This window comes from Alexandromys fortis, unplaced genomic scaffold (genome assembly GCF_014885135.2).
Source record: "Alexandromys fortis isolate MF-2015 unplaced genomic scaffold, M_Fortis_MF-2015_v1.1 scaffold_3, whole genome shotgun sequence".
NCBI lineage: Eukaryota > Metazoa > Chordata > Mammalia > Rodentia > Cricetidae > Alexandromys > Alexandromys fortis.
Genome location: NW_026067909.1, coordinates 2,571,623 through 2,589,262, shown reverse-complemented (window position 1 = coordinate 2,589,262; position 17,640 = coordinate 2,571,623). Strand labels below are relative to the sequence as shown.

The 17,640-nt window shown below is 47.8% G+C and overlaps 1 protein-coding gene across 2 annotated transcripts in view; it reads right to left on the bottom strand.

Annotated features, from left to right (window-relative positions):
* Fank1 (fibronectin type III and ankyrin repeat domains 1) overlaps positions 1-17,640 on the bottom strand; it is a 103,428-nt gene that overhangs the window by 13,624 nt on the left and 72,164 nt on the right. For both annotated transcript variants that reach the window (XM_050136767.1, XM_050136768.1), the window contains exons 2-6: positions 16,049-16,226; positions 8,161-8,285; positions 1,999-2,080; positions 775-849; positions 106-171 (exon numbers count right to left, since the gene is read on the bottom strand). In XM_050136767.1, the coding sequence (XP_049992724.1) occupies positions 106-171; positions 775-849; positions 1,999-2,080; positions 8,161-8,285; positions 16,049-16,226 (526 nt within the window). The remainder of the gene's footprint in view (positions 1-105; positions 172-774; positions 850-1,998; positions 2,081-8,160; positions 8,286-16,048; positions 16,227-17,640) is intronic.

Below are 17,640 nucleotides of genomic sequence, written 5' to 3'. Positions count from 1 at the left end.
CAATAAACTAAACAAAATGTGTAAGGCAAAAGAAACAAACAAACCAAGAACAGTCTCATAACACAGCAGGCAACTATGCCAGCTCGGAGTTACCCCACCTCCTACCTGTCCTTGCCACTTCCGTTCTTTAGATTCACGTCTGTGCCATTGGAAACTAGGATCTTCACAAGCCTGGGTGGAACCAAGTTGAAAGTAGTGAGATTTGCTTCGGGGACGTGGAGCCCATGGCAACCCAATGAAACTTAGTAATTTGACATTCAAGGCATCATTACCACACCGCCCTTTTTACCCATTCTGAAGACAGGAAGTTCTGTTAAACGGGAAGCCCACTAATCCCCACTGAAAATAGGGTCCCCAACCCTGCCCACATGGCACAAATAGTTCGTGTCATTTTAATGGCCATTTTTAATATAGGATCAAACAGAAACACTTACTGAGAACACATTTCTAGTGTCACCCAGTTGGCATCGTTGCAATCAAGAGAAATATGATTGAAAGATAAGATGTTGGTACTTACAGCCATCCCTGCGGGACAGCTGATGGCAACCTCAAGGGGGAAGACCATTCCCAAAATGTCCTCAACCACTTTGTTTAAAGAAATTCAAATTCCAATCTTGACTGTTCCCAAGACGTATACAATATATGGTGTGAGACTAAATACAGACGAGTCTGTGTGCTGCCGAACCCAAGCCATTCCAGGGGAGCGTTTGGGGAGGGAAAAGAAGCTACCATCCCATGCTGGCTACAACCTCCAGGGACAGGGAGAAGCCGTACCTGGTATAGCCTTTCTGAGCAGCAACCATGAGGGCAGTAAAGCCAAACTTGTTGGGCACGTCCACCTTTACATGGCTTAAGGAAAAGAGAGAGGAAGTTTGTCATTCGCAACAGAGATCCCTGAAGTTAACAGCATCCACAGGGGCTGAAATAACTCATTTTACCAAAACTGTCCGTTGCTCTTGGACCTTTAAGTTTTTGTCTCACAATGCCCTAATAGTTTTTTGTTTGTTTGTTGATTTTTTTGAGACATAGTTTCTCTGTAGTTTTTTGGAGCCCTATCCTAGAACTAGCTCTTGTAGACCAGGCTGGCCTCGAACTCACAGAGATTCACCTGCCTCTGCCTCCCAAGTGCTGGGATTAAAGGTATGTGCCACCACTGCCCAGCTCATTTTTTTTTTAACAAACACTGCCCTAATAGCTTTAAAGGTTTAATTTTTTGTGAAAAACACTGTCATTTTACTTGGAATGGGAGCTTCCTCCAACTCAAAACCATCGTGCCTTTCCATGGAATCGTCTGTGACCAGCAAAGCCTCTCGGCGTGAGCTGGGAACAGCATGGCACCAATGCTCCGTTCCACCATAGAAGCAGGTATGGCCAGGGCCTGGGCTTTTCCCTTGGCTCCTCACTCTCCTAAGGGAAGAATACCCATCTCGTGTTGCCAGTCAAGGAACTTGACATTCTGTGGAACCTTTTCATCAACTTACCAAGTCCCAGTTCAGAAACCACTGCCTTCTCAGGTGCACAAAACCATGCTACAGAAGAATCTAAATTGTGTCTACATGAGGGAGGGCACCCTCAAGTATCACTCCTGTGGCAGTGCCCCTCCCCTTTTTTCTGGAGTCCTCCCAACCTTCTGGTCTCCAGGCCAGCTGTCCGCTGATTCCCAGCATCACCTGGTATCACGTGGGCATTTCAGACTGACCTGTACTCGATGCTGGGCCGAGAGCCAAAGGATAATAATTGCAGCTGGGGCCAAAGCATGATGCCCGGACCTGTCATTTCCTTTGATAGTTTTCATTTAAAAAAAAAAATCACTCACAGGGGTCTTATGACTCTTTATTAGCTAGGCTTCCCTACCTCATACCAGCCACCTGAGGTCAATGAGGGAGGTGCTTTGAAGGCGCTAGAGAATCTGTCTAGGAAAACAAAATAGAGCCGTGCCACGTGTGCCTGTGCCCGGGCTGCGGAAGAAAGGACAGAACACCCGCTGTGCTCTCTCACCCTCCTTCCAGGATGCGGAGCAGGAGGTCTTCATCATTCACGTTGACAGCACGGTGGAAGTGCTCGCTACTTATGGGCTCCCCTAGAGAAAGCAGACGGACAGCCTTCACCCAGAATGCAGGGGTGGGAAGTTCGACCCCATTGTCTCCCGTGGCCTTGGGTGGATGTTCACCTTTGCTTCCAAGAAGGTATGGAGTTGTCCCTGTCGGCAGAGCTCACATTTCCCACTGAACTGAGCTTTTACTGACAAAGACCCGTTTTTCACACATTAAGAGAAACTTCACAGGCTGACCCAAAGAACTGGGACGTTTTCAAATTGTAAGGTGCTTCTTCATGAGTGATGCCATGGGAATAATCCTTCCTAACGTCTCCCGTGACCAAGAAAACCCCAGAAACTGGCACAACGTGCTGCTTTCTTTTACCGGAGTGGCTAAAATAGTTCAAAAGGGCAACTGCTTTAGCTCCTGTGTTGGGAGAGCAGTTGGACTTCATACCCACAGGGAAGTGGGGAGCCTTGAGAAACCCCTTAAAGGGAGATGGTAATCTGCCAAGTTGGAAATGGTGGGGGGATGAGCCTAAGACAACAAGAAGATCAATGGGAAACAGAGAGGCAGTGGCTGGCACAGGGACATGGACGTCAACTCTGAGGGGGCACGGGGGCAGCAAATCAACAGCCTCAGCCTCAATACAACTGACCACTGGAAGAAATTCTCTTCCAACTACTAGTCTATGGCTTCACTCCTTCCGCATCCCATGCCTTTCAAATCAGCATGGCAGAGCTCAAAGGTGCATAAGTGATGCAGTGGCAACATGTCTAGTATGGCTCCCTCGTCCCCTCACAGCCTACCAGATTCAACATCCCCCTCTCCCATGCATGTGATGCCTGCTTGGCTTGTTTCTAACTCCTGATCTAAGTTACACCACTGGATGGTTGATCAATAGCACCACAGGGGTCTCTGAGAAAATGGGATAAACGGGGTCTCTCTCTCTCTCTCTCTCTCTCTCTCTCACACACACACACACACACACATACACTATTGCCACCAATTTCACACTTACTATTCTAAACTGTAAAGGAAACTAGCAAGTCCTTCCTCTCACACAGCTCTGAGCCCAGACTCCCTCCTGAGATGCCTGCCCCCAGCCCTCCTGCAGAACCAGCTGGCAGCCCTTTTCCTGTTTCAGTCTCTCTAGGACATCAGATCCCAGGCAATAGAGACCTCACTAAGTGATAGACATTCAAAGTGGCCAAGTGACCGGGGTGGGGGTGTAGGGGGGGTGATAAAAACTGGGAGCAGTGGGTCAGATTGGCCACAGCAGGCTCCTTCTCTTTTTAGGTAAAAATCAATTGATATCAACTTAAATTGCTTTAAAACCGCTGTCTTCTAAAGTTTACCAATCTCTAAAAGATTTATTCAATCATGTTAGACATTTTTCATCATTTCGCACATCTTTAGACCAAAGTCTTCATTCAAATCCAGGTATTATGCAAAGCTTTCAAAGCCAAGGGCCTGGCCAGCCTTGTTCTTCTAAGGAAGGTCCTGCAGCCCAGGGATCTCACTAAAGGGACTTTATACTCCCAAGGACATTTGACACATCCTTTGTCACAACTTGGGAGATGCTACTGGCATCTAGCAGGGCAGGGTCAGGGATGCCCACAGGATAGCTTGCCACCACTCATGGCCTAGCCATATTCAGAAAGTCAGCGGTGTCATGGGTGAGGATCTCAGCTGCATTGAAGTGGTTCCTCCACAGACCACTGTGTGACTCTACACTTCACGGGATTAACTAAACAGGACCTTGCCCTCCCTCCTTTCCTTCCTACATAAAGGGAGAGGCAGTTTGCCTGTAAGAAGTCTATTATCTACAAAGGAACTCTTTTGTGTGTGTGTCTCAAGAACCAGCTGCCGCAAAAGCAAGTTAGAGTCATGCATGGGAGTGTCGGAAGTTCATCTGGTCTCTATTGAACCTTTCAATGTGAAGAGCATTCTAAATCTACACTTACTAGTAAGGACTCCACATTCTTCCTAAATTCTCCTCCAGGCTACAAAATCAGGGCTGAGCAATACAAAGCTGTCCATGTCATTGGTTAGGAGACGGCAGCATCAGAGCTTATGGTCAAGTCTCACCTGGGGCCATACTTTAATAGGCATTGAGGTATCTGACTGATTTATAACTATGTTTCTATTCTTACTATGTTTAAAATACAAAATCTAAAATAAATGTAATACCCCCTGCCCTTCCCAACAAGTGTCAAATAAACATGGATGCCTAAAAGCTTCAGGGGATGTGGACTTGTGATATTCAGAGCAAGGTCTAGAAGCATCTGTAGCAGTCCCCATCTCTGCACTGGCTACCTGCACTCCGCCTCACTGCTCTCGCCTCACTGCGGCCCCCGCCTCACTGCGGCCCCCGCCTCACTGCGGCCCCCGCCTCACTGCGGCCCCCGCCTCACTGCGGCCCCCGCCTCACTGCGGCCCCCGCCTCACTGCGGCCCCCGCCTCACTGCGGCCCCCGCCTCACTGCGGCCCCCGCCTCACTGCGGCCCCCGCCTCACTGCGGCCCCCGCCTCACTGCGCTCACTGGCTCCCACCTCACTATACAGCACAGGAAGGTCTTCTGAGGGAGGCACTTCCTACCACATCCAGGAAGTGCTGCTGTACCAAAATATTAGAGAACAAGACAAGTTCATTTCATGCTTATGAGCTTGAGGGCTGTGTGCAGCAAAGATGTCTAGGCTTCATGACACAGCTAAACTAAATGTGCTGTCATGTCCGCTTCTTTTAGGGATCCTTGGTGCTTCCCATGGGATTCTGTGACCCAAGGGACCACCTCACAGAGACAGAGGAAATCAGCATCCTTGCTCATATATCTCACTTGCTGAGTCTTGGGGGGGGGGACAAACACTGGTCAGTTATGAGAGTCCCTCTCGATGACTTGGTAGTCCCCAGCTACCAAGATGTTGTCCCAGGGAAGACAAAGAAAAATGGAGACTCCCACTGGAACCAGGTGGATCAGTCCAGGAAACTCTATTAACATGGATTGGTGGCATGCCTAGGAGGGTAAAGACACTGGCTACACAAGCCTGGGAATCTGAATGCCATGCCAGATCCCACGGGAAGGTGGACAGAGAGAATCAACTTCACAAAGCTGTCCTCTGACCTACACATACACACATGCACGTGCATACTTGTGCACATACACAATATTGAAAAAGATTTTACAAAGAAAACCTGTGAGCAAGAACTTCACAAGACACAGTGAAAAGGCCCTGACTGCCACTTTCACGTCCATTGTAGGCAGGAGGCACGGAGAACAGAGGAAACTCCAGGGTGAGCAGCGTGTCCCACCCTTCCAAGCATGAGCCCTTCAAGACTCTGCAGGCCTGGCCCAGGAGAATGGCCTTAGTGTGTGCAACTGGATAGAGAACAGGCCAGCCTTGGGGGGTCCGACCCCACAGCGCTCGGGCTCTAGGTGCCGTGCCTGCAGGCATCATGTCGAGGGTGCTCCGGGGTGTCCATCTGGACTGGATTGGATGCCGTGCACTCAGTGGACACTAGGAGGGGACAGACAGGGTGGACTTTGAGAAGCCATCTCACTCTCGATGAGGGTCATCTAGCTGCAGACGTGACCACAAGTAGAACACGGCGAGAACGCCTTCCTCGGTGGAACTCGGGTCTTTATTAAAGACTGTGAAGAAATCATGAACTCACTGGAGAAGATATTTGCCAATTAACAAGTAGCAGCTGTTTTTCTTTCTTTTTAAGGGTCTGACTGATTAAAATTGCATGCTTCATTTAAGCAAGAGCCTCGTGTACTTTACCTGGGAAGGGGAAAAAAAGGCTGAGCATCCTTTATTCAAACAAAGTGCAGGCTTTTGTGATTCATTAAAATGCTCTCAAACTAAATGCAAATTATAAGCTCACAGAAGCATTTTTTGCTTGCTCTGTATAATATGAGCATTCTCGATCCTCTGTTGAGCATCTTCAGGCTCCTTAAGAGAGCCCCGCACTGAATATTAGAATAAAATAGGGGAAGAGCTGTCGATTAGCAGAGCCAGAGGCCTGCCTCCACCAAAGACACCAGTCCCTCCACAGAGCATAGCGCCATGAGGCTAGCAGAGAAACAGTGAACTGCACTGTTTGAGAGTGCTATCGTGTGAGCCTGGGTATGTGGGTATACACACATGTGCGTGTAAGCACACACTTACGTGCATGTACACACATACACACAGTCACTACCGGCGTGCCCCTGTCCCTTGAGAGATCTTATCTAATTTCCTATAGAAGTCATATAAGGGCAAAATCATAGGCCAGATATCTGCAGTTGCCTCTCTGAAGGCAGCTGGACAAGAAACACACTTAGCAAGAAGCAGGTCCCTCATCAGCTGATCTGCAGGGTCAGGCCCATCTCTCTACCTTCTTAAAATAAAGACAGGAGCCCTTCCCTGGCTTAGATGTGTTGTTCAGGGGACAACAGGACACCTGAAGCCCACCTCAGCAAGCTGCCGAGCCATCTGTGTGCACCTCTCCGGCTAGGGTCAGGTGGACTAGTCCAGTTGGTGAGAAAGGGATCTGTTCCCAACACACGAGAGTGAGCAAAGAAACAGACAAAAGCCAGTGTGCCTCTCTGTGCGTCTACCTCTGCCACTGCATCTTAATTAACTATCCACCCACCCAGCCCCACATATGAGAGATGGCTGGCACTTCGCCCTCCATCCAGGAGCCTACGATAGTAGTGGGAGGATAAGGGCAGGCAAATATGTTAAACAGGACGGAAGAAATGCAGAGCCTGCTCAAGGTGAGGCCAGCAGTGTGCAGGAAGAAGCCTGCACACGAAATCAGCCCTGACCCAGCTCTGCCCACGGAGCATGTGCAGTGGGCACACCAGGGGACGAGGTGCTCTGAGAACTGAGAGGGGAGTGGTGGCTGTGGGAGGAGAAAGTCAGAAGGAAGTGCAGAGGCTGCCTGGGAGAGCATCCTGCCTGTGGCCCTGAGAGGTTTTTCAAAGGCAGGCTCTATGTTTGTAGTTCCCATGCCTACTACTTCCCTGACCTTGCCTTTCTGTGTTCCAGTGCGCGCGCTCGCGCTCGCGCTCTCTCTCTCTCTCTCTCTCTCTCTCTCTCTCTCTCTCTCTCTCTCTCTCTCTCTCTGTGTGTGTGTGTGTGTGTGTGTGTGTGTGTGTCTTCTTTTCTTCTTCCCGGACTCCAGGAATAAATATTACTTTCAGCATCACCAGATAAAGGAGCAGGCCCTCTTACCTGACCTTCAGAATTGATTGCTGCATGCCTCCTATGAAGTTACCCTGTTTCATGACTAACTAAGCATCACTTAGGACCACAGGTGAAGACCCCGCCTCTCCGCTTTAATTAACTCTGTTCCATATCTGTCCATCCAGAGTCAGACCCCTCTTGCCATCCTGGCAACCAAAGGCACAGTAAGGTAGTTCAAACTCTAAATCACCTTCATTCATGAGGGCATAATGGCAAATCACAGAACATATGCAGACAAGGCAAGAGTCACACTAGATACAACTAAAAACTAGAATTACATAGGAAAAGATTCTTTGTACGACCCTCCTCGGAAACAAAAATCTCACCTGCACTTTCAATGAAAGGGTGTGAACACATACAAAACTTTCCATCCTCGAACACATTTTTAAATGTTTTAGAATATCAGTCTCAGGAAATGACAGAAAACCAGGACAAGGACAAGGTGGTGGGAGGAAGTATGGCTAGCCTCCCTGCCCACCTCTGTGATCGTCATTTTCTTCAGTCTCAGTACCCAGGAAACCGGAAATCTGTGACTGAACAGGACACATACGTGCACAGAAGCAGACAGTAGACACGTGTGGAAGAAGCCATGCTCCGTCCTTCCTGCCAGCCCACTCCTAAGAAAGGTTAACTTCCACCCTGTGCCCAATGCCCATGGACAGGACAATCCTGGTACCGAGTCAGCTCTCCCAGCTTTGAAAACATAGCGGGTATTCTTCATGGCAGGCTGTAAGGTGGCCCAGGCAACCAGCCCAGCCAACAAAGAGCTTACCAATGGAGTTCCCTCTGCTTCCGGTGAGGCCCGGGAGAACACAGACTACTTTTCTCTCTAAATTGTTTGTTGAGTTTCCTATCTATAAGAAGGGAGCATGGAGCATGAGTGTACTCACTGGTTGTAGCCACCGAGACGACTGGGCTGTACTCATATTCTCCAGAGGGGCTGGTGACCTTCAGTCGGAATTTGTACAGTGTCCTTGGTTCTAGACCTTCAACCACATGCTTTGTCGAGTAGCCCCTGGACAGAAGGAGACAAACATGGATGCCTCTGACCATCTAGGCCTTGTCCTGGCTTTATGTCACTTCCTGAGACTAATATCTAAAACCGCTTAAAGCTATGTGCATCAGACGCTGTGTCTGAGGGTGGAATGTCTTATATTTACACCCTTTCACTGACCGTGCAGGTGAGATTTTGTTTGGGGGTGGGTTGCACAAAGAAAATCTTTTCACATGGAAAGTTAGCTTTTAGCCTTTGCCTTGCCCGCATGCCAGGTCACTTAAGCAGCATTTCCAATACCAGGTAACAACAGGAGGAAGCAACTTTTGAATGCTGTCAATTTCCAGTATAGATATGACCCTGCTTTACTGAATTCCTTGACAGAAGTCTACATGTCACAGGTGGTGCCCTCTGTGCCTTTTGTGCCGTGTACACTCAGCCCCACAGGACCTAGCCAGGTGTTGCGCAACAGTTTCCCTCCCAATTGAAACATTCCATCCAGGAAGAGATGGGGAAAGCTCATGAGACTCTGGAAGCAATCAACTCATAAGTCTTAGCAAGTTCCTGAAACCAATAATATTCAGAAGGCCAGGGGAAGGATTCTCGCACCAGCCTGGATTTAAGAGAAAAGGAACTTTCGCACTACCTGAGGTGCCTGAGCTCTCTGACCTGTGGAGCTGCCTTAAAGTTTTTCAGAGCTTCAGAATTTCAGCTTTTGTCAGTCAGCACCTTTCACACAGCTGCCCTTGAGTCCTCCATGTTTCTGTAGCTAACCTCTCACCCATCCTCCCAGAAAAAAAAAAAAAAAAAAAAAAAAAAAAGAACAAAAAAAAAAAAAAAAAAAAAAAAAAAAAAAAAAAAAAAAAAAAAAAAAAAAAACAATAATCCCCCGGGTTCACCAAGTTGAATTTTGATAAAATTGTTTCCTTAGTGTCGCTGGTTTGCTATCTAGAATAAACAAACATGTGCTTGGGGCACAATGGCATGCACATGTGTTCTTCATAGAAATCGTCTACTAGCACAGGTCTTTATTGGGTTTTGAGTGGATCCCGAGTGTCCCGCTCTCAGTTCTGTCTCTAAGTGTGTCTTTCCTTGTGGTGCAAAGGCTTGACCTTGGATGAGGCCCCCACTACTTCCAGCTCTGCTCTCTCCTTCTCTTCTGTGCACATCCCCAGAACTCCATGCCCGCCAAGCTCGCCCTCATTTCCTCTCATTGCGCTCTCATCCTCAAGGCAGCTTCTGCAAAGGCCAAAGCCATACATTACGATTCTCAAACGAACTGTTCGAGATGTTTGTGCTCAACATAAATATTTACATACAAGTTCTGTTCCATCAACTCAAACTTGTCCCAGGCCCATTTCTTGCAAGGTGTTGGGCCAGGCAGCCCGGGATGATCTCAAGACGGAGATGGATCAGCTAGTGTGCCGCAGGCCCTATCTCCTATAGTCAACATCGTGGCTAACAGAAGCTCGCCTGAAAACATGGTTCCAGAGAAGGGGTGGCAGCATGATGGGGTGCACCTGTCACTCACGAGGTCTCACTTGTTCAGCCCCAGGGCCCACTGGGAAATCAGTCTCTTCTCCGAGGTATGGCATGAAAGGGGTAGCTACAGAGCAGAGCCACTCCTGTCCCTGAATAGAGGAATAACCTCCACCCTTCTGTCTCCTTCCCACCCAGTGTCTGAAGCCTTCTGGCTTCCCCCTGAAGGTATTCCCCTGCATGAGCAATGGGGGGTGGGAGAAGAGAGAAGCTGCATGGTGTCCTGCGACACAGGTCTCTCTGACTTCCAAGACGTGTCAGAATGAAATGTAGGGTCCAAAGGGCGCCAGCCCCAAGACGAAGGCCTTATGTGCCTCAAGCAGAGTGAGGCTAGGATGTGTCAGGTCTAGGCCATGTAGGGAAAGATGCCTCCGTGAGATCTAGCAACAGCACCCAGCTCCGAGTTTACTAAACCCTTTTCCTTTGGGGTTTAACCAAAGCAGATTCTGGGAGAAGTCAGAAACTTGTACCATGAAGTCACTTCAGGTAACAAAATCTGACAGAGGCAAGAAAATAAACAGTGCTTTGCATCTGATATCAGGCCCTGTGTGCTCTGATCTTTGTAGGCAAATTCAGCCCTGTTTTGGTGTCTTTTTATTTGGGAGGCCATTTTTCTTCACTCAAAAGAAAGTTTATATTCAGGAAGGCCAGCCCATCCATTAATGCAGAAACACAGACAAAGGTCTAATCCTGTACCCTGCGATGAGAGGGCAGGTGGCGGGAGAGGAGCTGGGCAGTGCTGAGGTTGGGTATTGTGAAGCCTGCAGCTTCTGTACTGATACCACTGGGAGCTGGCCATGTAAAAAGCTCTAATTCCCTGCTGTCGAGGGGCCACACAGTAAGATGAAACTTACCACTAGACAGTGGTAGGCAGTGAAGAGAAAAAAAGTCTAGGCAGCATCCTGCATGCCAACCTCCAGCCTGTAGAAGCACCATACGTGTAGCAGAAGCTAGGGCCGTCACAGGCCAGCAGGAAGACAGACAGACACACAGTTGGTTATACAGCAAGACAGACAGACACACAGTTGGTTATATAGCAATATAATAAAGAATGGTTCTGATGGCATTAAAAACATTTGAATAAGAAAGCAGGCATGTAAGAAATATAAATATACTTATCACAATGTGAGATCTCTAAACCCAGCAGTATAAATGCCCTGAAATACTACATGGGATGAATAGTATGGAAAATAAAAACTAGACTGGAACAGATTATTCTTAGGAAGAAGTGGACTGCATTGCTAAGTGAGCATTCTCTCTACAGTTTGGGTAGTGTTGGTCCTCTAAGGTACAGGTGTGTGTGTGTGTGTGTGTGTGTGTGTGAGAGAGAGAGAGAGAGAGAGAGAGAGAGAGAGAGAGAGAGAGAGAGAGAGAGAGAGCGCGAGAGCATGTGTGTGTACAGTTTGCTCACACCTGCCTTATTAGCTCTCATTTCTGAGCATAAACTTTCTCCAGTATAAGGAGTTAGCACCCTATCGTGTTTTTATCCATTCCCTTGTCCTATATTAATGACTGCCCATGGCATACTGAACACTGTTCTAGTGACACTGGGGTCAGATAGAAACTCCCCATGTTACCACATGGTAAATGAGACATATAAGTAAGCATGTAGAGTAGTGTGTCAGGGGTAGTAAGTCCTGAGGAGGAAAACATAGGATAAGCTGGGGGTCTGGGACAGGAGGAAGGACCCTTCACTGAGGAGAGGGCTTAGTCAGGACCTGAAACAAGTGTGGGGTACTGAAGGCAACTTTCAGAGCAGTGTCTGATGGGAAAGCGCATGGAGGAGCATGGAGGAGCGAGGAGTGGACGGGTGGGGAGAATCGGAGAGGCTGACAAGGCTGTAAGAGGCAACCGTGTGGCTGTGGCTCATCCAGAGAACACTGGTTTTTACTGGAAAGACGTTGGGGGAAGCTAAGGAGGTTGTTAAGCCAGGCCAAACATGATCTGTATGGTTCACCAGGGCTGCTGTGGCTGCCTGCGATGAGGCTGTGGGAAGGCGAGGCTGTAGACAGCAGACAGGGCCAATTAGGAAGCTCGTGCAATAATTGAGGTGGGAGATAGCAGAACACTATGTGGACTGGTTGGACATAAGATGCTTTTAGTGGTAGATTTAAGCCATTTGCTAGTAGAGCCAGGTACACACCTATGTCCCCAGTTGCTTGGGAGGCTGAGACACAAAGATCGCTTGAGCCCAGGATCCTGGAATCAGTCTAGAGAGAATTGCAAGGTTTCATCTCAAAAAAAAAAAAAAAAAAAAAAAAAAAAAAAAAAAAAAAAAAAAAAAAAAAAAAAAAAAAAAAAAAAAAACAGAACACCTTAAAAACTTCCAGGGGTTGGGCGGCAGTGGTGCACACCTTTAATCTCATCACTCAGGGAAACAGACAGGTGGATCTCTGAGTTCAAAGCCAGCCTGGTCTGCAGAGTAAATTCCAGGACGGCCATAGCTACTCAGAGAAATACTGTCTCAAATAAACAGAACAGAACAAAAGAAAAATTTGTCAGGACACTAGATCTACCACCCAAGTGGTGTGAGTGTATGTGTGTAGACTTGCATGCTTACACACACACACACACACACACAATTTCAAAAGGAAACTACCTTCACAGTGGACCAGGTGTCATGATTAAATACCACTCCGGGAGTCAGCATCCAAGGATCGTGCTCAGCTTCGTCCTCCATGCAAAGAAGACACACTTGAGACATGAAAAGGAGAGTAAAAACAACACCAGCCTTCAGGGTAGAAGAAGAGAAGGCAGCAAGGGGGCTCGTCTCACTGGCAGATGTCTTAGCAGTGCAGGTCCCGGGGCACATCTGCAAACCAGACAGAAAGTGGAATGGAATGCCCTGGCCTTGAGAAGGAGAATAGAGGGAGAACCCACAAAGCTGGGTAACTGTACTTCCGAGAACTATAAGGAAAGCCCAAGCCAAAGACCGCTCCAGTGATGCAAGACAACCTGGCAGTGGACCAGAGCCAAACTGCCCAGGCAAGAGGAAATGGCCAAGTCCACCAGCCCCATGTGCACTACATGACCATTCTCGTGAGCAAGGCATTCGCTGGTCTTCATAACTGGAGCCGGAGCCGTGAGTTGGCAAATGAGGTTGGGACTCCTGCAGTCCAAGCCTGCCACCTAGTGCTCAGACACAGGTACACAATTTTCCAAGGGACAAAACTTTCACCAAGACATGTTTCCAGGGCCAAGGTGAATTGTACAGACACCGCATGGGGTTAGACTGGTGTACGTGGCTGCTGCCTCTAAACAAAGCCTGGGCACTTGGCGAAAGAAAGAGGGAGAGAGGGAAGGAAGGAGTAAGGAAGCAGCAGGTCAACAGGTAGCAAAGGAATATAACCAGAACAGCTTTGGCCAAGCACAAGTTGAATGAACAAATAGAGGACTCTATCTTTCTCTTCCTCCATAAAAATACTTAAAATAGAATTGAGACTGAGGAAGATGGCTCAATAGGGTTTTTTTATATATAAAAATAAAAGCACTTGTCATAAAAGCATTAGGACCCAAGTTCTGATCCTAGTACCTTCATTTAAAAGCTGGCAAGCCAGACAGTGTTGACACATGCCTTTAATCCCAGCACTTGGGATGCAGAGGCAGGTGGAACTCATTAAGTTCAAAGCCAGCCTGGTCTATAAAGTGAGTTCCAGGACAGCCAGGACTGTTACACGGAGAAACCCTATCTCAAAACAAACAAACAAAAAAGGCCTGGAACCCCAGCACTGGGGTGGGAAGAGACAGGAGGATGAGATCATTGGGGCTTGCTGGCCAACCAGCCTAGCAGGAGGCCATGGGAGCAGGGGGAGGGCAAGCTAGGTTCCATAAAAGAACTTGCCTCAATGGAATAGGGGCAGAGAATAAAGAGCAGACATATTCATCTGACCTCCGTGAGTACATATAATTGCATGTGCATGCATGCACCACATACACACACATACACACACATGTATGTGTACAAACGCACAATACATTTTATATTACATATGTATGCTTTTAGAAGGAAATCATTTTCATAGTACAACGTGTGACATGATTAGGGAACTTCTTGGGGATTGTGATAGATTTGATTTTTTTTTTTTTTTTTTTTTTGGTCAATATGACATAAGCTGAAGTCATTTGGAAAGAGGGTACCTAGTTTGAGAAAAAGTCCCCACCAGCTTGGCCGATGGACAAAACCATGGGGGCTTTTCTTGATTAATGATTGATACAGGAGAGCACGGTCCATTGTGCCAGTGCTGGGAAGGTGGTCCTGGGAGTTAAGAAAACAAACAAGGCAAATCCTGGGGAGGAAGCCAGTCAGCAGCATCCTCCATGACCTCTGCATCAGCTCCTGCCTCCAAGTTCTGCTCTGACTTCCCTCAATGTGTGGAAATAAATAAATAAATAAATAAATAAATAAATAAATAAATAAATGAATAAATGAGCTACAATAAACCCTTTCCTCATCAAGTTGCTTATGGCCACAGTGTTTATTGCAGTAGAAGCCTAACTGAACAGGGGTCCAGGCTCCAAAATGATTTTCTGATGTGGGAGTGTCATATCAATCTGTTGATTTCATTGGCTGAGCAATAAAGAAACTGCTGGCCCTGATAGGTTAAAAGATAGGTGGGCGGAATAAACAGAATAGGATGCTGGGCGGAAGAGGAAGTGAGGTCAGACTCTGCTCTGCTCCCAGAGAGACCAGACAACTCTGCGCTCTGGAGCAGAGACATCATGGACGGAGGCTGGAATCTTCCCGGTAAGCGCACCTTGGGGTGCTTACACACATCATTAGAAATGGGCTAGTCCAGGTGCGAGAATTAGCCTGTAAGGGCTAGAGTTCAGGGGCCAAGCAGTTCTTAAATGAACACAGTTTGTGTGTTGTTATTTCGGGCGTGAGCTAGCCAAGCGGCCGGGGTGTTGGGGACGCAACCCCGCCGCCCTTATTTCAACAATTTTCATATGGCAACTGTATTTCAGATAATACTGTTTTTTGCTTGGACACAGAAAAATGCTTCTCAGCCATCAGGCTATTACCTCTTAGGTAATAACTATAGAGTGGAGTGGAGGGACAGTGACACTAGAAGAGGAGAGGAGGGGGCAGGGGTATGGCATAAGATCAGAAAAGGGCATCATCCCCATCCCCCACATGAGCACTGGGGCACAATGCCCCTGGAGGAAAGGGCAGACGGGCAGCCCACTGAACATGTCGGATCCTGACTGCACCATTGCCACCCTGTGACTCACTGCAGCACTGTGTGCCCTAGGGCACCAGGGAAAGGTGGGAGGGGGCCACAGGCTCTTCTGTGTTAAACCACGTACCTACTATAAAGGCTAAGTAAGACTCACACTTGCATCTCTTTCTGGTATTCCTAAGTCACAGAAAAAAAAAAAGTGACTTTATTTTGCAACGGGCTAAGCAGCCAGAGGAAGTTAAGGAAAAGGTGACGGAAAAGCAACTCTAGGATTCGTTTCCAAAGCACTTGTTTGCAGGAAAGCCACAGCTCTGTGGGGGCCTGAACCAGCCAGCAGTGGTCTAGGAGCTGGGACAGAGTGCTGCACGAGGAAGAAATCTCACCCATCTCCCATTGTACCTAAATGGGGGTGGGAGGCAGAAAAGAACAAGCCGCCTGTGGGAAATCCCCAGCGCAGTGCTGGCTTCCAAGATGCCTGGATGAGGATTTGCAGTAAGGCGGCTGGCAGGGCAGGTGGGCTGGCGAGGTCTGTGGCCCTTAGAGAGAGGAGGAAGAATGGAGGAGGAGCTTCATCTCAGATTCATATTCTGGGAAGGACCCAGCCAGATTAAGACAGAAGAAAATGCCAGGGAAACTGTAACGAGAAAGGTCCTGATATGGGGACAAGCCTCCCTTCCTCGAGGCTGAAATGGAGGCTATTTTAGGTGGAGAGAGTTGGAAAGGGAACAACAGTGTCACAAGAGATTAGAACAGTCGGCTGGCATGGACCAGAAGTGCTTCAGCTTGCATCCATTAACAAAACCTGACGGGAACCACTGCTACAACATCCAAGTATTTTTTTTTCCTGTCGCTACATTTTAGACACAGGTGATATACATTAGCATACTCCAGGAGTCAAAGAAGCTCTCAGAGTTCATTCCTAAGTTCCCCACTAATGCCCATTTACCAAAAGTTCCCCGTCTCCATTCTTTGACTTCAGAGGAGCCGGTGGCTTCTTAGCCACTGGGTAACCATTTTACCGGGAGGAAAGCAAGCCGCAATGCGAGCAGTCGTGTCTGCACCTACGTGTAAATGACACCATAATTGTGCATCTTGGGGTCTTCCTCTTCGATGGAGAACCTAAGCCACTGCTCCTGAGGTCCTTGCCGTTTCTCTTTCCTTTCCAGATCCCAGTACAGTTCGATGCTGTGATGAGTCACTTTGCCCACAACAGGAGGGTGCGGCTTTAAGGATGGCACGATTTCTGAAAAGATAAATATGGGATTTCAGGGCCCCATTTCCAGAAGGAAAAGAGAGTCCGTGGGTCACAGATGCCTGCTGACCTAAAAGTTTCTCACGCACTGAACACTCAAATAAAGGTGACACCTGAGAAGCCAAAGGGCTACAGAATTCAGCAGGCAGTGGGTTCCCTGACACTCCTGGAGAGGACCACACTGGGCACTGATGCTGGACTTCAGCAGGGCCCTTTGAGAAAGCAGGTTACTCTGGCACAGCAATTAGCTGACTCTTTAGAATGAATGAAACTCAGAATGGTACTATCAGAAAACTGATTCACAGATAAAGCCACGAGATGCTATATCTGCTTTGAACATTTATTTATAATAGACAACAAGGGCTTGACATCTATTCTGTATGATTATCTCTATTTAAAACAAGAACAGGCTAGTCATAACCCAGGTAAAAAAGATGAGCTGTCCCTGCCAGACAGAGGAAACAAATAACCAACAGGATGTGGAACAAACGTTCCCAGAACCCCATGTTCACAGTCAGCAGGAATGAGCTCTCACTCCATGTCCCACCAGACACTGAAGAAACTCTGTTACTATCACAAGCGACACTACCAGGAGAAGACACTCGGTCATGGGCTGGGGTAAAGTAGAAACAAAAGCTTTACCAGAAGGTACGATGAAAGTGCATGGTAAAACTAAAATTTGGCCACTAGAGATGTAGTTTTGCCAGGTGTGATGGCACATGCCTTTAATCCCAGCACTCGGGAGGCAGAGGCAGGTGGATCTCAGTGAGTTCGAGGCCAGCCAGGTCTACAAAGTGAGTTCCAGGACAGCCAAGGCTACACAGAGAAACCCTGTCTCAGAAAGTAAAAATAGAGTAAAAGAAATATTGAGTTTTAAAAGATAATGAGTCCAACAGGCCATATCCCAGCACGTGACTTATTTTGAGGTGTTGTCTTGATGCACCCTGTTGTTTACTGCTTCTTTTATCTGCCTACTATACTTCGAGTCTCTTTAGTGTTCACATTTCTGGGTCCAGTCTTAAGCACCTTTGTACCTTGTAAAATATTGAGCTCATCCCTGCTCAGTTACTCCAAAAGCCATGGTTTTCTATTTTCCTTAGTCAGTATTCTACACAGCTGGCCAGCTGCTCTCTCAACACCACACACCTCCTGCAGTGTGGCCCCGCCAAAGACGACAGACCTTCTGTAGTCTTGCCCACCCTAGAACAGCAGGTGACATGGCCAACAATGTCCTCTGCACTGGTCCAATATGAAGAGGGGTCATATCTGAAAGACAGGGACGAGGGCAGCCTGCAGGCTCCTACCTCCTACCTTATTTCCCAAATATTTAGAGACGGCATGACAAACTGACTCAAGGTTGGCTAAGTGTGAACTCTGAAACCATCAACATGTTTTGGAACAATTA